The sequence below is a fragment of the Ascidia mentula genome, chromosome 3, assembly GCF_947561715.1.
Source record: "Ascidia mentula chromosome 3, kaAscMent1.1, whole genome shotgun sequence".
NCBI classification, from domain to species: Eukaryota; Metazoa; Chordata; class Ascidiacea; order Phlebobranchia; family Ascidiidae; genus Ascidia; species Ascidia mentula.
Genome location: NC_138568.1, coordinates 2,033,322 through 2,060,766, shown reverse-complemented (window position 1 = coordinate 2,060,766; position 27,445 = coordinate 2,033,322). Strand labels below are relative to the sequence as shown.

Below are 27,445 nucleotides of genomic sequence, written 5' to 3'. Positions count from 1 at the left end.
TTGTAAACTCTATACTGTAGGCTCTTATGCCAGTACTGATAATATTTATTAAACTATTGTTATTGTGGTTGTTAGACAACTATCAACAAACCCTAAAGTAGTACTTGCTGATAAAGGTACAAATTTGTTTCCAAAAGATCATTCGGTATCAATAACATACATGGCAGCATCGGCAACTAATTTAGTTTCATTATGCAACATTGCTAGTTACATTATACTTTTAGCTTTCACTCTGTTGGGTGACGTTTTATAACAGTTTTTAAATCTTTGCCAGTCGGGATGTTTAATTTTTTTTTGCGGGATGAGATTCGGCTTGTAAACATATTTTTATTTCAGATGACGTATTTGAGACTTGATGGGAACACAGTTGATGATGAAAGTGCATCGGCGATTGCTTCATGTATTCAATGGATTGAGAATTTGTCTCTGCCATATTGCCGGATGACAAGTAATGGAATCTGTAAGATTGCAAATTCCATATCACAACTTGAGAAACCAGTAAGTTGTTTGTTAGACCAGTGATTCTATATGTATGTTTCAACATCTGTTCGCATGACTGCAATGAAGTCATCAACTTTAGGATTTTTAAATCCAATAAGCATTGATTTGTGCTAAACTTGATTTCGGATCTCAAAAATCTAAGTTTAAATTGGTTAGGCATATTTTTTTGGTATACAGAGATAGGGAACCACACTAAAATATTCAGGTAGGGATGGGTAATTCTGAATAGCGAATCCATAGGATTCGAATCTTAAACTATTCGAATCCAAATTGTGTTCAAACCGAATAATAGTTTTAGTTATTTATCTTCTATGTACGGTAACTTTCCGTATTTGCGCATGCGACAGCGTTAAAAAATTTATATAAGCCACCATCGAATGTAAACCGCACGTAAATGTTAAAGGCAAACTTCAGTGCCCTACAACAATAATTGTCAACAAATCTGTTGTTTAAAATTGTCAGGTACGCTGATAAATGTGTTTGATAAAAAGTATTGATACGACAGAGCGAGTTAAAGGTGAATTTAATTAAAACTCAGAACCGCAGACAAATTATCGGCTTGACATTGAGTTAATACAAGTCGCCCTTGATTGTAAGCATCACAAATGGTTGCTTAAACAACTTTATAAGCCGCGGCTTACAATCGAGTAGATAAGGTGCTACGGTTGTGACGTGCAGGTTTGACAGCCACAAATCTATGTTGTCGCTTGGCAGGCAAGCACATAGAGAGCCTAAATATATTACAGTGCAATGAATTTATTCTTTGATTGTGTTTTGTTGTTGGAGTCATGTAAAAAATCTTTTATGTTTTTTTTGTGCTTCAGTGCACAAGCTAAAACAAAAACAGAATAGGATTCGGTATTCTGGACTCTATTTAACTATTCTAGAATGTTCTAGAATAGTGTATTATTCAATATTGCCCATCCCTACAGAGATACTCCACAAACTAAAAAGCAGCAAGCGGCTGCAAAACTGTGGATTGCCAACTTCTGAACTAAACTATATGAATTTTTATCCTAATTTTAACAGATTAACTGATTAAATTCATATTATATGCACAAAAGAGCCATAATAATCAATAAGAGCTGCAGACAGGGTGTATACAGGCACTGTTTCGACCTGTAAGGTCTTATCAGTGCAGCTGTTGATGTGGCACTGTGCTAGCTGGTAGACTAGCAGGCACAAAGATTTCCACTTTGTGGTACCTTTCGGTCAATCGTCGATATGTTGGGTACCAAACTAGGTACCAAACAACAGAGACGAACCACGTGGAGCGCACTATGGCCAAACAACTGTTTGGGATCCAATAGCGCTATCGGCTCGGCTTTCACCCCGGCTTTCACCCAAATCATATTATATGCGCAAAAGAGCCATAATAATCAATGAGAGCTGCAGACAGGGTGTATACACGCACTGTTTCGACCTGAAAGGTCTCATCCGTGCAGCTGTTGATGTGGCACTGTGCTAGCTGGTAGACTAGCAGGCACACAGATTTCCACTTTGTGGTACCTTTCGGTCAATCGTCGATATGTTGGGTACCAAACTAGGTACCAAACAACAGAGACGAACCACGTGGAGCGCACTATGGCCAAACAACTGTTTGGGATCCAATAGCGCTATCGGCTCGGCTTTCACCCAAATCATATTATATGCGCAAAAGAGCCATAATAATCAATGAGAGCTGCAGACAGGGTGTATACACGCACTGTTTCGACCTGAAAGGTCTCATCCGTGCAGCTGTTGATGTGGCACTGTGCTAGCTGGTAGACTAGCAGGCACACAGATTTCCACTTTGTGGTACCTTTCGGTCAATCGTCGATATGTTGGGTATCAAACGTGTATACACCCTGTCTGCAGCTCTCATTGATTAAATTCGGTTGTTATTGTTTGCACGGGAACAATGGGTTGCTGGAATTAATTTTGAAAAGTTTTTCTAAAAGATTGTTTATCATCCTTTTTTAAATATAGCAAAAGTTGTTTTGGGCTTTTGAATGTTGCTTGTGTAAAACCACATATTTCAATCATTACAGATGGAATCTTTGGATATCAGTGGAACACTGTTTTCCAAATCTCAATTACCATTCATCATGGATGAAGCTGTCCACAAAAATGTTAACAAGCTTTACACGTCCCAGTTTGAAATATCAGAGAATGGCATCCATGTGATTGGAAAATGTGATCTTATTTCTTGCATTTCAAAGGTTACCAGCATTTAATATTTTGCCAAGGAAAAAATTAAAAACACATTTAGTGAGGGAATATTACTATTGTAGATGCATTTGCAAAGAACTGCATAAAACATTTTTCAAACCTTTTTAATTTTTTTTTTGCTTTACTTGATATTTTACATCAGCCCTGCTGTTATTTGTTAATATGTAGTGTTTGACAACGATTGATTTGTTTTTTTTCAGACTTCAGTGAAGAAAGAGGACATAACAACCAAATTTGTTGATTCAGTGTTTGAGGTTTGTAAGCATTGGAAAAAAAACTTGTCTGTATATCTGGATTTTACTTAGGTTACTTTGTTTACATATGTTTAAGTCAAATTAACATATGCAACTTTATCCAGTCATCTGTGTTGACAAATGCTTTGCTTAACAAAAACATTTTTTTTGAAATATCCATATTTAGTGGTTGAACAACTTTGTGTATGCTGATATGTTATTATCAGATTAATTCCATCCCAAACCAGCTTACAGTGGATGGTGATGAAAAAGCTTTTGCTTTGTCGTGTGTTTTACATTTATTTCCACCAACCCTTGAACTTACTATGGACAAAGTTAGTGGGGATGGAATACGAGAAGTGGCTGAAGCAATAAACCAGAAGGTATATTTCTTGAATTTGTAATGTTTGCAAAAATTTAAGAAGTTAGCAAGACGGTTCAAATTGTTATTTACTTTTATAATTAAGTATTGCCTGCTTAATTTGTAACATAAATTTCATTAATTTCAAACCTTATTTTCTGTCTAATTGCTGATACACCATTGTGAGGTAATGTAATGGAATAGACTTTAAAGGTGAAAAATGTTTGGATACATTTATTTATATATACTAGTCACCATGTTTGCTGCAGTAAATGGGAGTTCAAGGTCATACTTGGACAACTACATTTTTTGGCATTTTGAATTAGATTAGAATTGTCGGCATATATTGTTTTTTTGGCAGTAAAACATTTGAATAATGACATTCTTATTATTGGCAACAACTTTTGTCAGGGCTTAAAATTGATAGTACATCCTGATAAAGGTAGTTGTATAACAACCAAAATGTCAGTATTTGCAAATTTTATTCTGAAACCAGTAAGTTGTATGTTAGACTAGTGGTTCTCCTGTGTTTCAATATCCATACTGATTTGTCAACAACTTTAGAAATGTTTAAAGCCTGTTTGAAGTTAGCATGATTTTTTACTAAACTCAATTTCAGTTATTCAAAACCTAAGTTTGAAGTGGTTGGCATACTTTTGGATGTACAAATACTCCACAAACTAAAAAAAAAATTTTGAATGATGTTGCCATATGAAACTAGAAATAAATCTAAAGGAGCCACATGTGGCTGCAAAGCTGTGGATTGCCGACCTCTGTACTAAATTATGTGAATTTTCATGTTATGGTTGTTTACTAAACTGAAATTTGGGTGACTATTTTTTGCATGAAAATGACTGGTTCCTGCAATTAAGTTTTGAAAAGCATTCTCAAAATATTTTTATTTCATTTTTTAAGAATAGCAAGAGCAAGTTTTGGCTTTTAAATGTTTCTTGTGTAAAACCACATATTCCAATCATTACAGATGGAATCTTTTGACATCAGTGGAAATCTGATTTCAAAATCTCTATTACCATTCATCATGGATGAAGCTTTCCACAAAAATGTTACCAAGCTTTACACGTCCAAGTTTGAAATATCAGAGGAGGGCATCCATAAGATTGGAAAATGTGATCTTATTTCTTGCATTTCAAAGGTTACCAGCATTTAATATTTTGCCAAGGAAAAATTTATAAATACCTTTAGTAAATGAGTGAATGTTTCTATTGTAGATGCATTTGCAAGGAACTAGATAAAGCATTTTTCGAAAGCTTGGTAGTTTTTCTGTTTTACATAACATTCTATGTCAGCCCTGCTGTTATTTGTTAATATTTAGTGATTGAGGACGATTTATTTGTTTTCCAGACATCAATAAAGAAAGAGGACATAACATCCAAATTTGTTAATTCAGTGTTTGAGGTTTGTAAGCAGTGTTATAACAAACTTGTCTGTAAGTCTGGATTTTACTTAGGTTACTTTGTTTGCATATGGTTAATTCAAATTTACTTATGAAACTTTATCCAGTCATCTGTGTTGACAAATGCTTCACAAAAACATTTTTTTGGAAATATCCATATTTGGTGGTTAAACAACTTTATGTAAACTGAATTATGAATCTGACGTTCTTCTGGTGAAAAACAACAAATATGCACCTTTTGTTTAAAAAAGATTGTATTTTCTGCTGTTTCACCTGTAAGCACGTCTAGGCTTCTTCAGAGAATAAAACAAACACAGTAGTGAGCCTTTATGTAAACTGACATTTTATTACCAGATTAATTCCATCCCAAACGAGCTTAGAGTGAAAGGTGATGAAGAAGCTTTTGCTTTGTCGTGTGTTTTACATTTATTTCCTCCAACCCTTGAACTTACTATGTACGAAGTTAGTGGGGATGGGATACGAGAAGTGGCTGATGCAATAAAACAGAAGGTATATTTCCTGAATTGGTCAAAACTGAGCATTTGGCAATATGCCTTAACCTTAGCAAAGTGTTCTATGTTGGAAATGTGGTGACCGATAAATATCTTGAAGTCACACATGATACTTTTCCTGTCACATTGCAGTTGCATGTGGTAGGAATGTCCCAAATTGACAAAGATTCAAGTTTTGTGGCAATACATGGACGCTTGACATGATAACCCTTATGGTTTTATTGGTGCTATTTTATGTATCATGTTTATTATTCATTTGCTTGTGAACTTTGCCATCAAAATAAAAGTATTTTTACTTTAAATAATGCGACACATTATTTGCACAAAATGAATATATTCGTGTGTAAAGTGTGACGTCACCAGTAGCTTGGCCTGTATCATGCGTGCAAGTATGTTGCTCAGGCTACGACTAATTACAGACATCAGAATTCTGAAAAACACAATTTGATAATTGGGTGCAAAGTATCTGTAGTTAAGTATTCTAAATAAAAAAGCCAAAGCTAGAATGCTGTTCATCATAATGCTGTAGGAGTTCAAAACCTTTACCAGCATTATGATGAGCAGCACCTTTAGCTTTGGCTTCTTATTTAGGGAGTTTGATAAACTTCCACAAATCAGCCACATTATAATTTTTTGCGGCCACCATAATTATAAAATGGCGTTAAATGATTGGTGTTAAGTTATAGCATTATATAATTTTATAACATGCTATATTACAAAACTATCATTATACGCCCTAATAAATATTTGCTCTGAAATATCACTTATTATTCAGCTTCACATGAATATTAAAATCAAGCTGACATTTGCAGAATCTATTTGGGTTTGTGTTCGTTTTGGCATATCCCCAGTTTGTAGTTGAATCAGGTAATTGGTTTTTCACTAAGAATAGTTGGGGGACAGGAAATTAAGACAACTTCATTAATTTTACTAACAAAGTATTCATGTGAAACCTGGATATATTTGAAGTTACGGTAAAATATTCATGGGAAAAATCAATAGTTGTATGCTTGTAACTAATTTGTATATGAAATAATTTCAGATGAAGTCGTTGAATCTTGATGAGAACACAGTTGATGATGAAAGTACATCTGCTATTGCTTCATGTATTCAGTGGATTGAGAATCTGTCTCTGGGGGATTGTAAGATGACAAGTGGTGTAATCTGTAAGATTGCAAATTCCATATCACAACTTAAGAAACCAGTAAGTTGTTTGTTAGACCAGTGGTTTCCAAACTTCTTAGGGTCACGACACACTTGGATAATCTGGAATCGTTCGCCACACATAACTTTATTCTGTTTAAAAAAACAAAAGTCGAAGTAAGACAAAAGTACTTGCTGCACTACCTTGGTTTGAATTTAAATTGTCATTCTGGCAGAAACAAAAAATTTTTTACAGTCCAAAGCATTCCGCACCAATGATTACCATTGCACGATAACTTGTAACACGATCATTCGAACTTCGTCTGGGTTGGTATTACAACAGGTTACATCGTATTAATGGAAAATTTGTTAGCAGTATTTTCTCACAAATTCCAATGTTGAATTTTTTTAAAGTCCGAAGTATTTCATCAGAACTTCAAACACCGGCCTTTTCACGCTGTTTGCTTTTTCTGAAATATCTACCGATTTTAATTACTCTTGCGCTAATCAGCACCAAATTCTTTAAAAAAAAGAAATTTTATTTTAAATCTGTTGAGCGGAAAGTGGTTTGGCACTTGATTGAAAGTGACGTCACCTCCAATGCAAAAAGCGTGACAAGGTCTCTGTTTGAAGATGCGTTTCAGTTTTCGGTAGCGTAACGCGGTTACACAAACCGTCTTTTATTGCCAAAATAGGTCAGACGCAGACATTGGTAGTTTCTAAAGCTTGGTCACAAGTAACAGTAATACAAAAGCTCAACATAGGAAAATTCCTTGAACTTATTTGTAAACTCCCCTTAATAAAAAAACCTGAAAGGGCGAATTCAAAAATAAGTTTGTTTATTCCTTGTAATAAGCCATTTGAATTTATTGGGTCACGCGGCATTTCAAGCAAATAACTGCGACCAAAGTCACAAACGTGTTACTAAGTTGGAGCCATGTGTAATTCGGGTTCTTTCTCTAACTGACTGAGCTACCGGAGCTCAACGATTAAATTCACCAAGTGACTATTCTGGTTCTGTGACGTCATAATAGATAACAATGACATTGTTGACATAAAAACTGATTCCAGTAATTTTTCATTTGTTTCAGATGAAGTCGTTGAATCTTGATGAGAACACAGTTGATGATGAAAGTGCATCTGCTATTGCTTCATGTATTCAGTGGATTGAGGATCTGTCGCTGGGGGATTGTGAGATGACAAGTGATGTAATCTGTAAGATTGCAAATTCCATATCACAACATAAGAAACCAGTAAGTTGTATGTTAGACCAGTGGTTTCCAAACTTCTTAGGGCAGTGTTTCCCAACCGGTGGTACGCGACGGCATTCCAGGTCGTACGCGAGCACCTTTCCGTAATTGCGGATATAGTTCAAATTGAAAAACTGTAAGTGATCCCAAAATGTTTGTTACTTCATCCTCTAGGTTACTTTGTAACACTCAACTAGGTGGTACGCGTCGAAATTGTTTTACCTCCAAGTAGTACGCAACCACAAAAAGGTTGGGAATCACTGTCTTAGGGTCATGACACACTTGGATGATTTGGAATCGTTCGCCAAACCTCACTTTATTTTGTTCAAGATAAAGTTATATTAAAACAAAAATACTGGTTTCACTATTTTGGTTTGAAATCTGTCATCATTTTGGTCGAATCTAAAAGTGTTTTGTCGACAAAAGCGTTCCACACTAATGATTACGAATTCACATGACCTTTTTGCCCGAACGTTCAAACTTCTTCTGGGTTTGTAGTACAGCAGGTTACAAAATATTTATTAAAACTTTGTTATTAGTGTAAGCAATTAAAACTATGGCGCACGCAGCACCGCAAAATATGCGTTTCAGTTTTCGTTGACGTAACGCAGTTGCACAAAACGTCTTTTATTAAAAATAGTGAAGGCCAACGATTAAGGTTTAACAAATTAGGAAAATTCCCACACAATGTTTGCACACTCCCCTTTATTAAACCCCAGAAGAGCCAATTCAAAATCTTCAATAAGTTTGTTTATTTCTTGTAATAAGCCATTTGATTTTATTGGGTCACGTGGCATTGCAAGCATATAACTGCGACCAAGGTCACAAACATGTTACTAAGTTGGAGCCATGTGTAATTCGGATTCTTTCTCTAATTGACTGAGCTCCCGGAGCTAAACGATTAAATTCACCAAGTGATTGTTCTTGCTCTGTGATGTCATAATTGATAACAATGATATTGTTGACATAAATTCTGATTCCAGCAATTTTCATTTGTTTCAGATGACGTCGTTAAATCTTGATTACAACACAGTTGATGATGAAAGTGCATCTGCTATTGCTTCATGTATTCAGTGGATTGAGAATCTGTCTCTGGAGAATTGTAAGATGACAAGTGGTGGAATCTGTAAGATTGCAAATTCCATATCACAACTTAAGAAACCAGTAAGTTGTATGTTAGACCAGTGGTTTCCAAACTTCTTAAGGCAGTGTTTCCCAACCGGTGGTACGCGACGGCATTCCAGGTGGTACGCGAGCACCTTTCCGTAATTAGCGGATATACTTCGAATTGAAAAAAACGTAAGTGATCCCAAAATGTTCGTTACTTCATCCCCTAGGTTACTTTGTAACACTCAACTAGGTGGTACGCGCCGAAATTGTTTTACCTCCAAGTTGTACGCAACCACATAAAGGTTGGGAATCACTGTCTTAGGGTCATGACACTCTTGGATGATTTGGAATCGTTGGCCAAACCTAACTTTATTTTGTTTAAGGTTAAGTTTTATTAAAACAAAAATACTGGTTTCACTACTTTGGTTTGAAATCTGTCATAATTTTAGTCGAATCCAAAAGTGTTTTGTCGACAAAACCGTTCCGCACTAATGATTACTATTTCACATGACCTTTTTGCTCCAACATTCAAACTTCTTCTGGATTTGTAGTACATCAGGTTACAAAATATTGATAAAAACTTTGTTAGTAGTGTAACCAATCAAAACTATGCCGCACGCACCACCGCAAAATATGCGTTTCAGTTTTCGTTGACGTAACACAGTTGCACAAAACGTCTTTTATTAAAAATAGTGAAGGCAAACGATTAAGGTTTAACAAATAAGGAAAATTCCTACACAATGTTTGTACACTCCCCTTTATTAAACCCCAGAAGAACCAATTCAAAATCTTCAATAAGTTTGTTTATTTCTTGTAAAAAGCCATTTGATTTTATTGAGTCTCGTGGCATTGCAAGCATATAACTTCGACCAATGTTACAAACGTGTTACTAAGTTGGAGCCATGTGTAATTCGGGTTCTTTCTCTAACTGACTGAGCTACCGGAGCTCAACGATTAAATTTACCAAGTGATTGTTCTACCTCTGTGACGTCATAATTGATACAATGAGGTATTGTTGACATAAAAACTGATTCCAGCAATTTCTCATTTGTATCAGATGACGTCGTTGAATCTTGATGTGAACAAAGTTGATGATGAAAGTGCATCTGCTATTGCTTCATGTATTCAGTGGATTGAGAATCTGTCTCTGGGGTTTTGTTTGATGACAAGTGGTGGAATCTGTAAGATTGCAAATTCCATATCACAACTTGAGAAACCAGTAAGTTGTATGTTAGATCAGTGGTTTTCAAACTTCTTAAGGCAGTGTTTCCCGACCGGTGGTACGCGACGGCATTCCAGGTGATGCGCGAGCACCTTTCCGTAATTTGCAGATATAGTTCGATTTCAAAAACCGTAAGCCATCTCAAAATGTTTGTTACTTCATCCCCTAGGTTACTTTGTAACACTCAACTAGGTGGTACGCGTCGAAATTGTTTTACCTCCAAGTTGTACGCAACCAAAAGGTTGGGAATCACTCACTTAGGGTCATGACACTCTTGGATGATTTGGAATCGTTCGCCAAACCTAACCTTATTATTTGTTATAAGAAGGTTTATTGAAACAAAGATACTGTCTACACTACTTTAGTTTGTAATCTGTCATTATTTTAGTCGAATCTAGAAGTGATTTTTCAGCAAAGCGTTCCGCACTAATGATTACCATTTCACATGACCTTTTTGCACGAACATTCAAACTTCTTCTGGGTTTAGGTTATAACAGGTTACAAGATATTGATAAAAACTTTGTTAGTAGTGTAAGCAATAAACCGTCTATTATTAAAAATAGTGAAGGCAAACGATTAAGGTATAACAAAATAGGAAAATTCCTACGCAATGTTTGCACACTCCCCTTTATTAAACCCCAGAAGGGCTAATTCAAAATCTTTAATAAGTTTGTTTATTCCCTTTAATAAACCATTGATTTTATTGAGTCTTGTGGCATTGCAAGCATATAACTGCGACCAAATTCACAAACGTGTTACTAAGTTGGAGCCATGTGTAATTCGGGATGACACCGTACAGGGGGAGGGGTACAAGAGGCTCATGCCCCGAAGTAATATCAATCGACCTTCTTCAGGACAAAGTGTGTGAGTGTAAACAACACCAAAAATATAACAAAGCGCGAAAAATACAAAAAATTGGGGGTGGGAAGAAGAACGACGAAATGTGCAAGCAAGCCGAAAATGCGCATTAACGTACAACCACAGATCTCCACAAAAACACTGGAACAATTACAGTCAAGTCTATGACGTTCCAGATATCTTCTCTTTTAAGTGCTCGTGCACGAAACTTACAAATTTGAGTTCCGCTGAAGCTGCAACACTTTTATTGACGTTTAAAACAAACAAGAATGTAAACAATGGCTTAAATTAACACAAATATTTACCAACTATAAGACAAAAACAATAAAATCTGCGATGCCATGGGAGTTTACCAGGTGCCGATACACTGGAGAAAAAAATGTTTGCTTTTTAACATTCAGTGCTCACAGAACCAAATTTTCAGTCTTGTCAATGTTTCAATTAAGTTATATTAAAACAGCAATGCAGGTTGCACACTCCTAGTTTGAATGTGTGTTTTTTTTTAACGCAAACAATGTATTTGCTGTTATGTCCTCTGCTTTTGATACCAGCATTTAGGAGTACTTAGTTTTAGGGGAGTGGCTTCCAGTAGGTCTGGCAAGAACTCGCAAGAAATTAGGCTGCTCAGGGTGGCATCGGGCAACTTAATGGAAAACAATATTTTTGTTTGTAGTTTCATTACACTATGGCACACGCACCACCGCAAAATATTTGTAAACTCCCTAGATGCGCCAATTTAAAATCTTCAATAAGGTTAATCCCCTTCATAAAAAGGGTGATTTCAAAAATATGTTTGTTTATTTCTTGTATTAAGCCATTTGATTTAATTGGGTCTCGTTGCATTGCACGCATATAACTGCGTCCAAAGTCACAAATGTGTTACTAAGTTTGAGGCATGTGTAATTCGGGATGACACATTTCATATTGCATCATATGATGCCAACACGCATAGTCGTCGAGGCCCAGACTCCCAAGCAATATTTACAAATTTGTGTATCGCAGAAGCTGCAACACTTTCATTGTCGTAATTTAAAACAAACAAGAATGTAAACAATGGCGTAATTTAACACAAATATTTATCAAATGAAAATCTGCGATGCTTTGTGAGCAGAGGCATAAAGTTTTGCACATCAACGGGGGTGCGGCGAGTAAATAATGCTAACCTCACAAGATCGTTTGAACGCCATATTATACAAGTTATAGGGTCTTCAATGTTAACAATTTTTTTGGCCGGCGATCAATGTTATCTAAAAACTGGACGAAACATTGTTTAGGATAAATGTTTTCGCGACGAACTCGATAATCAATTTTCTGTACACAAAGGACAAATTCTTCCTTCCACACGTTCGTCACAAACGTTTCGCTTGTGGTGCGTTTTGTAGATCGCAAATACGAGGCAAACGAAACTGCGTGTTAAGAACCTTGATGAGTGTAACTCTATGCGGAGTTTACCAGGTCTGTCGTTTCTTCTAAATTCACCTGTATCCGCTACATGTTGCGACAACGCTGTACTCGCGGTTGGCCACGTCGCGTTTCTGTTCCTTTTGCGTTGCTCGTCGGGCGCGGCCAGCCTCACCAATTATACGCCGTCGCAGTCAGCACAGGGTATGCGATCACACCTCCAGCATCGAAAGCATCTCATGTACGATCTTTGAGATGTGAAACCAAAGCAGGCTGTCTGACAGGCGGGCGTTTAAACACCTGGAGGCCTTGCAAAATATATAGCAACACAACCACACCCTTCGTCACCTTTAGGCGAGGAATCTTGGTTTCGCCACAGAAACGAACGAGGGTGGCCATTCGCTAAAAGCGCACTCTGTTCATTACCAACCTCCTGTTTTTAGCCTCTTCAAACTAATGTTTCCGCTCTTGCATACAATGCACGCACTACAGCACGCTTGTGGGCAATGGGGTTCGCGAACCGAAACGACAGATACCTGTCGGAATGAGTCGGTTACCAGTATACGCTTGTGCGGAGAGGCCCCGGTTCTCGCTTTAAATGGAAACATCAAAAAATGATATCACCCCGACGTATTCACATTCTATTGTGAGCTCGATACTCGTTTTAATGGAATTCAGGTGTTCAAGCAGAGATTCCACGTCCACTCGACTCCATATTTAAGCATTATCTTCCAAAGTAAAAGCAAGAAAACTATGGTGCACGTGCTAATGCAAAAGCACATGTTTAATATTTGAGTAAGATAACGCAATTATACAAACTGTCGTTTCTGTAAAGCTTTCAAAAACGCATTTCGTAAAACCCGGCCTTTCGCAAAAATATACAAGCAATGACCCAATAATGATCAATGAGTTGCAGACAAAAGTGCACAAATAATGGAATAATCCATGCCTGGCTAGTTAGCCGCTAGCTGCACTGATGAGACCCGATAGGTCGATGTTTCACAATATTTTACCAGCAGTTATATTTGTTCTAAACATTTAATGTCACCTGTCTGAACTAATTTCTTAATTCCACCTTTTATTTCCAGATAAGGAAGTTGAATCTTTGGAACAGTGTCATACATGGTGATGCGGCAGAAACCTTACTCAAGTGTGTTCACAACATACAAGATGATCTTACAGTCCGTCGTCGACAGATAGATAAAGTCTTCGAAGGGAGATTTCGGAACCTGCCAGACCCTGTAAGTATTAAAACTATTTGTTCCACGTACAAACTGTCATTGCTATTTGATACTAACACGATAATAATATGTTTACTTCATGGGTTGTCTTGTATTAAGGCTTGTGTCATGTGCAAGCCTCAGGTTGCCACCACTGGGTTAATATAAAGAAAGTCGACATCACCCACTACCTACCATGTATTTTCAGTTTATGTGGCTTAAGATTTAAAATAAAATCACACAAACAAACTCGACTGAATAGAAGTATTTTATTATGTTTGAGTGGATGTTGCGTTTATGGAAAAAAGTACACGTCACAAAATATTTGCTTCATGAAATAATTTTAAATCACAACAAAACTTTCATTAACACTACTGTTATTATAGTTAAACGATGCATAAATTAACCAATCCGTTGTATTGTAGAAGCCAAAGTTGAAATTTTGGTAAGAAGTGAATCTCTAACTCCTACTCTCCACTTCAATCCATCCCTTATATTTGGGTTTAACAAATGCAAGTAAATATGATTGATCGATTGGAATTATTTTGTGGAGATCAACTCCCTCCTAAACTGGTAAGAAGTTTTCTTAATGACGTTTCATCGATAAAACGTGAAGTTTGAATATTTCCATTGTCGGTTGTGAACCATCGACTTTAAAAACCCCTAAAACCTCTTGCTCTATCTACTGACGTGTTTCCCGCAAGTGTTGCACCACAAGGTGGTGCATCAGAGTTAGTCTCGTATGTATGTTTGTGAAACCATTGTTTGGTTGAGGCTCACGTCCGACGATTTATTTCAATAATCTTAACTGACTTGTCGTACCACAGAAGCGCTTTAACACTTTTACTCAGTTACCGAAAATTTAATGTGCTTGCGACATTTTGAGTGGTCGGTTGTACTTTCAGTACAACTTTGTTATCACCAACAATACGACGTAAGATATGGGTGCTTGCAAATTTACATTTATCAAAAGTCATGTACGGCATTTGGCGTTTACAAAATTCTAGCAATTTCAGTAACAGCGTTTATTTTGACCTCAAGTACAAATAAAACTTTCCAACGCAGTTACTTGAACTGTAACCGTTGATAATTTCCCGCAACTTTGTATCAAGGTTAGTGCGGAATTAACGATTATCGTTTCATGTCAGTAAAGTTGGTAACGAAACTTTTGATGATCGAACTTCACAAAATACCACATAAATATTATGAAACCTTGCTGTTATCGGGTGGCTTTTAAATGCAAGAAAAAAAGGCCTGAGATTTACAACCAGGCGACAAAACTCATTCAAAATTCAATTAACTTATATCATCGGTATCGTAATATTCTGACCATTCCACACTAAAGTTCAGTGTTTCTCGTCGATATCTTGCTAAGATAGAAATGCGCTGAGCTCTGTTGAACGACAAGTAACAATATATTACTTTAGGCTGTTTGCTGCCAGAATCAACAGGGATTTCTGTCACTTCTCACCGGTAAACCTTTCTACTTCATGTCACGAAGACGAAACATTCCCAAATGCTTTGTAAATATTCTTAATATTTTTCTGTGCTTTAATCCAACTTCTGTGTGTTATTTGTATTTACAATGTACGTATTAATACCGTTTGTCTCCATAACTCTCATTTTTACTTCTTTGCCAAACTTATAAATGCGTCTCTATGTATCTGGTTTCGTTGAAATTGTCGCCAAGTTTTACTGTTTGTGTTGCTTACAATCAAGGACGTCTTTAAAACACGAATATTTTTGTCTCCTGCTCTTGAGTTTCGTCTTTACTTCTCTCTTGTGTAAATCCGTCAACAGAGGTTTATCGTACAAAGTTATCCGCCTTCCTAACAATTTTGAACGACAGATTTTGTGACAATACTTTTACTTCCGCACTAAACATTACTTTCAACATTTACGTGCGACTTATATTAATTTTTGACTGATTACTATCGAGTATTTCCACATTACATTGTTTTCTGATACATTATGTCGTGAATTCTGGCAACCCTTTGTTGGTTTTTGAACGAAGATTTTTTTATGTTCGTAACTAAAATGTTTGATGACGAGAACAACCGATGTTCCACCAACTACTGTTCGGTTTCATCGGCGCAAGTTTTTTTTATATTTACTTCAAACAAATCTGTGTCTATCTATGGGTTTGATGAAGTTATAACGGGTGGAAGTGGAAGGTTTATGTTGTAAATATTTGAACATTGAATGTTGGTTTTTGTGGAATCGCTATTGGGAATCATTGCTGCTCGATGTCGCCACCCAGCGCTTAACCGATGCTGTCAATTACTTATGGGGAATCCCCGACATATGTTGTAATTCTTGTTTTTTTTAAAATACAAAGTGCTTACGTTTGGGAAGTGATATTTGTAAAGACATCTGTTAAGTTGTATTGAAAGGTGGGTTACATTGTGCAGCTAGCACCGGGATACGACCGACATTCATTAGGTTTGTTTTTCAATGTTTAAGTGTTGATTTGCCCGATGTCACCCAATACATTTTTCTTTTTACCACAGCGATATTCGAAACCCGGTTATCCTGGCTTTCTGCTTGATAAACGTGGATGACGTCACCCAACATTATTCTTACCCGATGTATTGTTTAGCACGGCGTCTAGTGTAAGTTTATGGAAATATATTCTGCCGCTAAATGTCGCTTTATCGACTGTTACTGAAACAAAACTGATCTGTCAGTTTCAAATAGTTTCGATGTTGAATATTTCTGTTTAAATTTCGTCACCAATTCGAGTTTTCGTTGCAATTAAGCTTCAAGAATTCCTTGCTATGCTGGTTTAATGCGTTTGGTTGAGGAATAATATTTGGTTGCACATGATAGAAAATGCATTATCTGCGGCCAATTTATGTAAACCGACAACATAGTACATATTAGATAGAAACACATGTTTCTTATTACTCCAAGTATAAAAATCTGTGACATGAAGCAACTCGTCCAGATGCGGACAACTTGTGCAATTCACATCGCTCCACTCAGCATGAAATCATCCACTTTTCACTATTGTTACGCCATGTGATCCATATTCACTTTTGTCACGCCGTGTGAGGGAACAGGTAACTTTGATGACGTCAGTGTGTTGTGTTTCCAACACCAATCAAGGTTCCCGCTTCCAGCGTGGAGAGGCAACTTTGTGTGCGTTGTTTTCCACTCTAGGACAGATTGTAGTTTTGCAGTTGCTTTGTATAAATGTTTGGTTGATGTTTTGTGCGTTTTGTTGAGGAATTCTACTTGTTTGTGAAGATTATGTGAAGAATATTTGACAGTTACGTGCTTTGATTGGAACGGGTTTTAGGAGAATTGGTTTGGAGAAAAATTGTGCACAAAAACATTGTTTAGTAATCAATTTGGTTGATGACATCACAAAATACTGCATAGTTTGTTGTTTGCGATATCTTATCGTTTCGCTCCATGACTGTTTCGCTGTCGATCGCCTTTTGGCGTGAAAAAAAGAATTTCGGCTTAAGAATTCTTTCATGTATGTTAGCAGTAACGCCAGATATAAGAGTTAATTCGTTTTACCAGTTGCTTTGCATTGTGTAAATGGAAGTTGACGTTGTGTTAGAGATAACCCGCCTACTCCTTCCTATCCATCCCTTTTATCTAATTCAAGTAAATATGTTGGATCGATTGGAATTATTTCGTGGAGATCAACTCCCTCCTAAACTTGCAAGAAGTTTTCCTCTCAAAAATGACAACAAGTAAAATTAAAAAAAAAACGATTTTGCGTGGCAGGAATTCATTTTTCAACAAATCTCGCTAGTGGACATGGTGCCAAAAAATATTCAGCCACAAGGTGGTGCAGCAGAGTCCGGGTCTACAATATTTTGACATAATGTTCCTCTGTTCAAAGACAGAAACAAGCTTGTTTCTGCATGATCATAATTTTGTCAACGTCACCAGCAGCGATATAGTTTACTCATCACACTTGGTTCGGTTCAGATCGGCTCCAGGAACATAACAATATGACATTTTTGCACTAATTAATATTGGTGATAAATTCGTTGCAAAATCAACTCCACAGTAGGTGTGTTGGGTTTACTTGTAGCGTGAAGGCGTGTAGAGTTCTAATACATAATATAGGTGTAATAAAACGTTACCACAAGCCGTGAAATATTTTGCGAGTAACCTCCAACGGAAAGTGCTGAAGTTCCAATGGTTTTGTTTAACATAAAAACCTTATCAGTTCCGAAGGACCTGTACAGTGGGGCAATCCTGTCAATCGTGCCTTTGCATGAAACATTACCCCTTCCTGAGGTTATTTATTACAACAGTATCACCAAGGATAGGGGGTGAAATGTTTATTGTGTATTAGGGCACTGAAGAGATGCCAGGCGAGAGTAATAAAGAAACACAAGCGCAAATAAAGGATAGTTGACAAAATTATCAAAATATAAAAAAACACTTTACAAATACAGAGGGGAAATCGCAATAAAGGTACGCACTACAATATAATATATAATACTCTACAAAAGGGAGATGAATAATTGAATTAGTAAAAGGAATAAAACTAAGTTGGGCTCTGTTATTCTTTTTGTGGGTTGTGGGTGTGTCTAGTAATATGTGCGTGTAATAATTTTTGACAGTAAAGAGATAAAATAGGTCAGCATAGAGGGGTAGGTTGGCAACGCGGTAACCACCATGGCCAAACGACGCCGCCATGGTTTTCACGGTAGGGTGGGATTTTGGTGGCCTGCAACAAAACCTGCCACAATGCCGTCGACCGCTTCTCGCTGCCGCTGAGGGAGGGGGTACGTTTTACCTAAATAAGATATTTGGGGTAGGAGTAGAGTTTTGGTTCGAGTGCTTTTCGAATTGTAGGTGAGAAAGGGGTGGAGGCGTGAGAACGTAGAGAAGATATGGATTTGCGCCATGCCGCGGTGATTGAGTCGGGATGTCCGATTGGGATATTTAAAGGGTTTATGGCCTCTCGGTTCCAAGTTATATTATGTTGGGTTAAGTTACAAGGGGGTTTAATGATGGCAAATCGCCTGGGATGGGATTTAAAGTTAGACCAGAAACTGCCGATAATTGTTTAACGAGGTTCAGAGATAAAATAAGGAGGTCGCAAGCGGTCACCGCATGCGTGACATCGTCCCCGTAGGCGATGGCTTTAAGGCATGGCGCGGGGATGATTATGATAGTCTACAAATATTAATCCACTGCTGTATTGCTGCCTCTTGACTACTTACAACAAATACCTGTACAGCAGACCAGAAAGACAAGATAAAGAACAGTCAAATACGTAAATCTAAGCAAAACGAAGATGATACTTTTAAAACTATAGAGCATTATTGCGTAACAAGTGCATTAAGTGACGTGAAAAGCTATGACCCAACCTTTGTAGTAAAATATTGATCTGTGAGTGAAAATATATTATGATTCCCCGACCAACTGTCATCAGTAGATTAGGGCACAAGAAAATATTCCCGGGTATTTTAGCGTCCACTTTGATGAATGTTTTAAATTTTGTGTTTGGGCAAAACATGATTGAATGAAATCTGTATTGGGGATAAATAAGACTGCATGCTATCTTGGTCGCCATCAAAATTGTACACCCGTGCAAATACAATTAAAAAAACGAAAAGACCCTAATGAAGGTTAGTTGTGAACACGTTACATCTTTAATTTGTAACGACATTCTTCACATTATTTCGTCTCCCATATCTTAATGTCATAAGTTTTTAGATCGAAAGAACTTTAAAGGATCTTGAGTTTAGTCTTGTTTTGGTTAAATACTTTCCTCTCTGACTTCAGCTAAAACGATCGAACTACATTTCGGGGCTACGTTGTTCACCTGTTACGCAGTTTATCATGAACCGTTGTCAATATACATCAAGACAGATAGGAATAGCGCCCTCTATACGTAAACGTGGGATAAACATACCTGCGGATTCACCTGGGATTGTTTCATTTTTGGTTCCTGTTTCAAACTTTAAATCTGCATTTTACTGTTGTTGAACCTTTAAATAAGTTCCTGTTTCTGAAGAGTTAAAACAGGTGCACAAGCAGTGTTGAATTTTGAACATACCGTATTTTACGGACCATAAAGCGCACCCGATTATAAGGCGCACTGTCAATAAATTGCTTTGATTAGTTTTTTGTTCATACATAAGGCGCACCGGGCTATAGAACGCAACGTATTTTAAGGAGTATGGGTTACCGCATAAAGCTCATTAAACAAAAACTTGTTACGTAATAAATGTAAGCAAGTCACAATAGTATGAATATCACAGTTGCTAGTTGCTTTTACCGTAGTTTATTGTGTAAGACGGTGGTTTATTTATAATAGTATCGGTACTGGTTTTGAGTGTAGGCAATAAAGCACTACTTGATCCATACATTAGGCGCACGATCAATTTATGAGGAAAAAAAAGGATTTAAGTTGCGCCTTATGGTCCGTAAAATACGGTAAGTTGAAAACCAGCATGATCTTAAACGTTTATTTTTTTCTTAGCCTTCTTCTATTTGTGTTAATTTTTCTTTTTGTTTCTTTTACTACTCTGTATATAAAGAAAGATCACTGAAGAAGTTTATTCGTAGAAAATATAGGAATACGTACTCTCCATTAGCGCCATTAGCGACATTGTACATTTTAGAAACACCCTTAGATAGTAGGCCTATTTCAAGTTTAACACCACAATAAATTTTTAATTGTGCTTAAAATTTGTGGATGTGGTTAAAAGAAAGACGGTAATTGTACTTGATGTTAATATATTGTTGGTAAACTATCACCTTTCATCAAGTTACCAAATAAAGTTTAGAAGGAAAAGCCCAAATTGGAAAGTTTGTTTTTTGTGCGAAGGTCTTTTTTCGGTGATCGTTAATTGGGCGGACGATCGACACGTTTTTTGCATGGTAATGCATTAGCTAATTTTTATAGTGCGGATTATCGGTAAATTTTAGTAAAGTTGAGCGAGGGATTTATCCATTTTTTCCAATCTGTGGAATAGCCAAGCAGATTTTGGGTGATAGTTTGTTGTTGGCCAAATTTTTGAACTAACTTAGTTTTATATTTGACTAGTGTATAATAAAGTCTTGTTACTGGTTTCAAGTTGCTGTAGTTTGTTTTTTTGCACTTTTTCAACCTGTTTTTAAATATTGATATATTGTGCCATTTATTGAAATGTAAAATAATTTTTGTCTGTGTATTCTGTTAATTAGAATGTTCATTGTTTATGAGAAAAACAAGCATGTTTTGCAGAAAACTAGTTTTTATTTATTACACATGAAAGAAAAAAGTGGCACTTGATTTGATAAACTCTTTTTTAATTTGGCATCAATAACAAGTAAAATGGATCAGACTTGTGATGGTAAAAGTTCAAATATGTACCAGAATCAATCAAGTCAGGTATGTCTAGATCACTTCATAAAATCAAAATGAAATTGCCAATAAAATTTTTTAAAATCACTTAAACTACTGAGAAAAAACAGACTGGCCCAAAGTGCTGAAAACATTTACATTTAAACATGTTTTTGAAGTGGCTTTTGGTAAAATTAAATATGCAGTAATGAGGCATTCATTGCCACATTGTATTTTAGATTGTAACCGAACCTACTGCCTACGTTGTGTTACAACCAAGTCACTTAATACCCTGTACCAGGTGTTGATTATGACTTTTTTTAATGCATTTGAAATTAGTTTAATAGTAAAATTGTAATTGATTATCTTGTTGAGACGCAACACTTTGGTAAAGCTATAAAGGTTAGAATTACCAACAAACAACCTAGCAATACCATCATGCAAGTATTGTTTTGTGCAAGAGGACCCTAAAAGGAATAACTTTGTTTTGTGTGTCGTAAATGCTTTTACAGTTATCGGGTATATGCAAGTGCATTACCTGACCGGGTCCGAACACAGTTAACAAGTTTATATCTGACTAGGGTTTAATCACCCAGATCTGGTGCAGCACATCACATATCAAAACATAAAAATGTTAGTTTTTCTATCATTTTAGTACTCCTTACCTCATGATGTTGGACAAACAAACAATCCTCAGTCAACACAACCAGGTCAAGGAATCTCACAGGTGACCAATGTACCAGCCTTCAACCAAACTCAATACTTTCCACACCGACAAATACCCCAGCAATCCACTGTTTGGCAACCCAACCAGTATGTAACCTCTCATCATCTTATTGCACCATCAGTATCTCAACTTCATGCAATACCTCAAAGCCATCCATCACAATTGTGGCATCCCCACACTCAATACACTCAATACACTCCTCAACCCCCACAACCTTACCCTAATCCCACAGGATATACACCTCACCAACATTATCGTGGATGGCATCCACCAGCATGGGGGAATTCCCATCCTGAACAACCTTATAATCCCCAGTCAACACAGCCAGGTGAAAGAATTTCACTGACGACCAATGTACCAGCTTTTAACCAAACCCAATACTTTCCACACCCACAAATACCCCAGCAACCCAACCAGGTAAACTCTTGTACAAAGTTACTTTCTTTGATAAAGGTGGTTTTTATCGTATGACTATGAGTTGTTGTCACCACCATGGGTGTTGGGGTTGTTAGCTATTATCTGGAGGTCATAAGCCAATGGCATTAAAACAGTTATTGACAAGGTTACTTTTTAAAATTACTTTTCATGCATTTAAATAACATCACGATAACGCAACATAGTCCAATTGTATTTCAACAATTTAATGTTGACTGATAAAAACAAAATACTCTTTGTTTTTCTATTGTTTTAGGATTCCTTACCTCATGATGTTGGACAAACAAACAATCCTCAGTCAACACAACCAGGTCAAGGAATCCCACAGGCGACCAATGTACCACAACCTTACCCCAATCCCACAGGATATTCACCTTACCAACATTATGGTGGAGGATGGCATCCACCAGCATGGGGGAATTCCCATCAAGGTATCCTGCACCCAAGGGCAATGATTCCTGTTCGAAGTGCACAACCAGCTTTGCGTAACTATGAACAAGGAATTGAACCGCAAATGATCGCTCGTAACCAGCAAATGTCTTCACAGCTTGCACCCACCCACCCAACGTTTGTAGAAACACATCTTCATTGTGCTTTCATTGTTTTACATAAAACACTACTTACAGGCAAAACTTTACACAACAAACTCAACAAACTTGTTCAGAAAATGATGATGTGAGTCAGAGAAAAGTTGCACCAAATACTAGAGCACCATTGAGTCACAATCTTCAAACCGTGGGCAACCAAACCCAAAACCCTCATGGTAAAGAGTTCTCATAGTAACTGTATCACATCATGTTTAAAGTTGATACATATACAGTTCTATTTTTTAATGTGAAAAGATTTTGCCTGTGTAAGGTTGATTGGAATATTTGATGAAAGAACAAGAACTGCGTTTTGCAAAAAAATAATTTTTATTACATGTTAAAGAAAACAAGGTAAAATTGAAATTTTTTTTGCACCAACAGCAACTACAATGGACCAATATGATGATGGTAACAGTTCGAATTTGTGCCAGAACCAAGTGAGCCGTCAGGTATGTCTAGACTACTACATAAAATAGGTATATTCATCATTTTTGTGGCATTATTTGCCACAATATTTTTCATTGTAACTGTTCCTGGTGTCGGATAAGACATTTTTGATCAGTTTAAAGTGAATTCAATGGTGAAATTCTGCTGAAATTTAGCGAATCAATTTAGGGTTACTTTCATAATTGAAAAGTAAAATTACATTTATAGACACATGGAAGCTCAGAACTTTCTTCCAACAAAACAGGTAATTAATAAACATTTTGTCCTCATTTAAAAGTTTGACTAATGTCTTTGTTCACAGAAATATCCAAAAGTAATTTCAAAGGAAACCCCACATTTCAAACAGCTGGGCGTGATATATGTAAGTGATGAAATCTGTTTTGGTGTTTATAAAGATTTTTTTAAATATTACAGACATTTTTGGAAACACTTCAAATGACAACAAACTAGATGAACTCAGCGAGAGTAAGTAGTATTCTAAATGGCAAGATTTTGTTGTCATAAGTAGTTGTTAATGTGCTGAGAAAAGTTAATAACTGTCAAAAGATTTATTGTAAGGTTTTGTTCATTTCCTTACTTATTTATAAATTAATTGATGAATATTCTTACAAAATATCCTGGAAATAATATTTTGTGTGTTAATCCATGTTTGTATTTATCATATCGTGGACTTGTAGCATGTGGAAATCCTATGTCACAATTTTATTTTAGATGACTTCAAGCTGATTCAAGATTTGCTGCACAAAAGTGCTAAAGACCAATGCAGCAACAAAAGTTTTCAAGTGTTGACTGGGCAGCATACTGAAGTTTGTGAACTGGACATAGCAGATAAACCAATAAAAGCAGTGAACCCTGCCAGATCTACAGAGTTCTACTATGAGGGTGGTTATTACAGTGATGAAGATGGACATTACAACAGGAGACAAGATTATGAGACAATAGACTTGAAACAGGACAGTAAAGTATCAGTTGAAGAATTATTTGCTAGAGCAGAAATTGCAGCAAAAGATAGAAAACAGCCTCAATTTGCAAACACATTAGCATTAATTGGACAACCAGGGATTGGGAAAACGACACTATCCAAAGTAATAACTGAAAAAGCAATGGATGGTGCAATAGAGAATGTTAAAGAAACTCAATATTGTTTTTACATCTCAGTGAAAAACATTGACTTTGATACTCCCACAACATTTGTTGATTTTTTGTTGAAAAACTCCTTATTTTTGGATTCCTACACAGATTCACCAATAAAGAAAAACAGTGAAGCTTGTTTTCTCAAAATGCTAATATCAGAAAATGTATTTATTACAATGGATGGCTTAGATGAGGCTGCAGCAGATTGGGATTTAGAATTCAAAGCATTCGATCCCACAAAAGAGAATAAACCATTACTTTATATCTATGCTCTTATGATGGGTAAATTGCTCAAAGATGCAAAGAAAGTTTTCACTTCAAGACAGAAGCACTTTTTCTCAATTGATGCAAAACATCGACCATTGTTTGTTGCTGAAGTTATGGGCCTTAACGAAAAATCCCAAGAAAAACTTTGCAACCAGATTTGTAGAGATAGGGGTGCTGAAGTGTGGAATGTCATAAAAGACAATCCCAACTTCTCATTTTCTTGCTATGTCCCAGCAAAATGCATTTTTATTGCCTTTGTCATCTGGAAAAGTCTTAAAGAGGATCGTGATGGCCGATTTCACTCTCTTACTCATGTTTTTGCAAATGGATTCCAATACTATTTTAGGCAGGACTTTATCAGGGGAAAAAAAAGGAAAAAAGAAGAATATTTGAACAAAATAGCTAGATTGGCATGGAATGGTTTTAAAAATAGCAAACTTGTTTTTACTCAGGATGACCTAAAAGAAGTAGGCATTGAGCCAGAGACATTAAGGGGGCTTCTTACAACATTCGTGACTACAGAAAATTGGAACATGGCGTTTATGGATTCTCATATTAAGAGCTACTTTTCACATTTGATTTGGCAGGAATATTTCACTGCTTGTTACCTTGTCTTTTTTTTGAGTGTTGAAGAGTTTTCTAAATTACTTCCCCAACTAAAAACAAACAGATGGGAAGTTGTTGCAAAGTTTGTTTTTGGACTTTGTAATGATGAGGCTAATGAAGCTGCAAACGTTTGTTTCAGAAACATAAAGTACAAAGAAGTTGCTGAGAAAAAAAATCTACTTAAGGTGTTCTGTCGCGATGAACTACAAAAAGAAGAATTTGAGGAAGAAATGCTTGTGCGAATTTTCTCATGGTTACATGAAGCTGACAACAAAGAATTCGATGAAGACACTCTAAATTTGTTGCCAGTAACATTTAGTCTAGAAGGAAAATTACTTCTAACTGATGTTCATAGCATTGTTGGTGTTTTAAACAAATCTCCAAAATCATACAACATAAACATTTTAAGGTCTTGTCATTTTTATCATGGAAGTTTGAAAGTTTTGTTGAATCAGTTATGTCAACGTATACAGGTATGACAATATATCATATTAAGAGTTTTTTGTTATTGTAAGAACTAAAAATAATTTTTTTGGAATTGTCAATGAGACATAAATTTGCTTTACAGCACCATGTTTACCACTAAGATATATGTGAATATTCGTTTCAGTTGACTGAGCTGGAACTTCGCACAGTTGATGGTGAAAGTGCATCTGCTATTGCTTCATGTATTCAATGGATTGAGAGTCTGTCACTGGGGGATTGTGAGATGACAAGTGATGATTTCTTTAAGATTGTATATTCCATATCACAACTTCACAAACCAGTAAGTTGTTTTTGAGTTTTGTGACCAAAATTTTAGCTGTTCATGTTAGCTAATTTATATGGTCATATGAAAGTAGCAACAACTGTTCTGGATAAAAATATATTTCCCCACACAAGTAATATTCATTTTTTTTCAGTAAATATGAAAAAATGTGTCTAAGACATTACCAGGTATAATTATCAAAATTTGGCCATGGCACATGGTACACTCCCATGCTGTGAATAAAATGTTCAAAAACCGAATACTTGTGAAGCTACATAGGGTCATCTTACAAGGCAATAATATTTTTTAATTTCCCTTTTCAGATGGCATCATTGAAACTTGACGGAAACACAGTTGATGATAAAAGTGCATCTGCTATTGCTTCATGTATTCGGTGGATTGAGGATCTGTCTCTAGTGGGTTGTAAGATGACAAGTGGTGGAATCTGTAAGATTGCAAATTCCATATCACAACTTCAGAAACCAGTAAGTTGTATGCATACACAAAATTGGTGATCGTCGGTGACTTCAGAAAACTGTAGCAAACAGCAATGTTTTACAAACATGGAATGCAAGTTACTCTAAAGTTGTGTGTAACAATGTGTCCCAAGTGTAATTTACACACACAGTACTGCTTTGTGATGTAACTTTTATTGTAAACTCTATACTGTAGGCTCTTATGCCAGTACTGGTAATATTTATTAAACTATTGTTATTGTGGTTGTTAGACAACTATCAACAAGCCCTAAAGTAGTACTTGCTGATAAAGGTACAATTTTTTTCCAAAAGATCATTTGGTATCAATAACATACATGGCAGCATCGGCAACTAATTTAGTTTCATTATGCAACATTGCTAGTTACATTATACTTTTAGCTTTCACTCTGTTGGGTGACGTTTTATAACAGTTTTTAAATCTTTGCCAGTCGGGATGTTTAATTTTTTTTTTGCGGGATGAGATTCGGCTTGTAAACATGTTTTTATTTCAGATGACGTATTTGAGACTTGATGGGAACACAGTTGATGATGAAAGTGCATCGGCGATTGCTTCATGTATTCAATGGATTGAGAATCTGTCTCTGCCATATTGCCGGATGACAAGTAATGGAATCTGTAAGATTGCAAATTCCATATCACAACTTGAGAAACCAGTAAGTTGTTTGTTAGACCAGTGGTTCTATATGTATGTTTCAACATCTGTTCGCATGACTGCAATGAAGTCATCAACTTTAGGATTTTTAAATCCAGTAAGCATTGATTTTGTGCTAAACTTGATTTCGGATCTCAAAAATCTAAGTTTAAATTGGTTAGGCATATTTTTTTGGTATACTGAGATAGGGAGCCACACTAAAATATTCAGGTAGGGATGGGTAATTCAGAATAGCGAATCCATAGGATTCGAATCTTAAACTATCTGAATCCAAATTGTGTTCAAACCGAATAATAGGTTTCGTTATTTCTCTTCTATGTACGGTAACTTTCCATATTTAAAAAATTAATATAAGCCTTCTTTGTCAGGTACACTGATAAATATGTTTGATAAAAACGTACTGGTAAGCCAGAGCGAGTTAAAGGTTAATTTCATTGAAACTCAGAGCCGCAGACAAATTATTTGCTTGACATTGAGTAATACAAGTCGCCCTTGATTGTAAGCATCACAAATGGTTGCTTAAACAACTTTATAAGCCGTGGCTTACAATCAAGTAAATAAGATGCTACGGTTGTGACATGCAGGTTTGACAGCCACAAA

General features: G+C 36.3%; 1 protein-coding gene across 6 annotated transcripts in view; it reads left to right on the top strand.

Moving 5' to 3' along the window:
- LOC145894912 (uncharacterized) overlaps positions 1–27,445 on the top strand; it is a 425,937-nt gene that overhangs the window by 155,152 nt on the left and 243,340 nt on the right. For all 6 annotated transcript variants that reach the window (XM_082983587.1, XM_082983586.1, XM_082983589.1 and 3 more), the window contains exons 31-41: positions 337–498; positions 2,532–2,702; positions 2,913–2,966; positions 3,173–3,328; positions 4,289–4,459; positions 4,669–4,722; positions 5,075–5,230; positions 6,275–6,436; positions 7,467–7,628; positions 26,020–26,181; positions 26,685–26,846. In XM_082983587.1, coding sequence (XP_082839713.1) covers positions 337–498; positions 2,532–2,702; positions 2,913–2,966; positions 3,173–3,328; positions 4,289–4,459; positions 4,669–4,722; positions 5,075–5,230; positions 6,275–6,436; positions 7,467–7,628; positions 26,020–26,181; positions 26,685–26,846 — 1,572 coding nt within the window. The remainder of the gene's footprint in view (positions 1–336; positions 499–2,531; positions 2,703–2,912; positions 2,967–3,172; positions 3,329–4,288; positions 4,460–4,668; positions 4,723–5,074; positions 5,231–6,274; positions 6,437–7,466; positions 7,629–26,019; positions 26,182–26,684; positions 26,847–27,445) is intronic.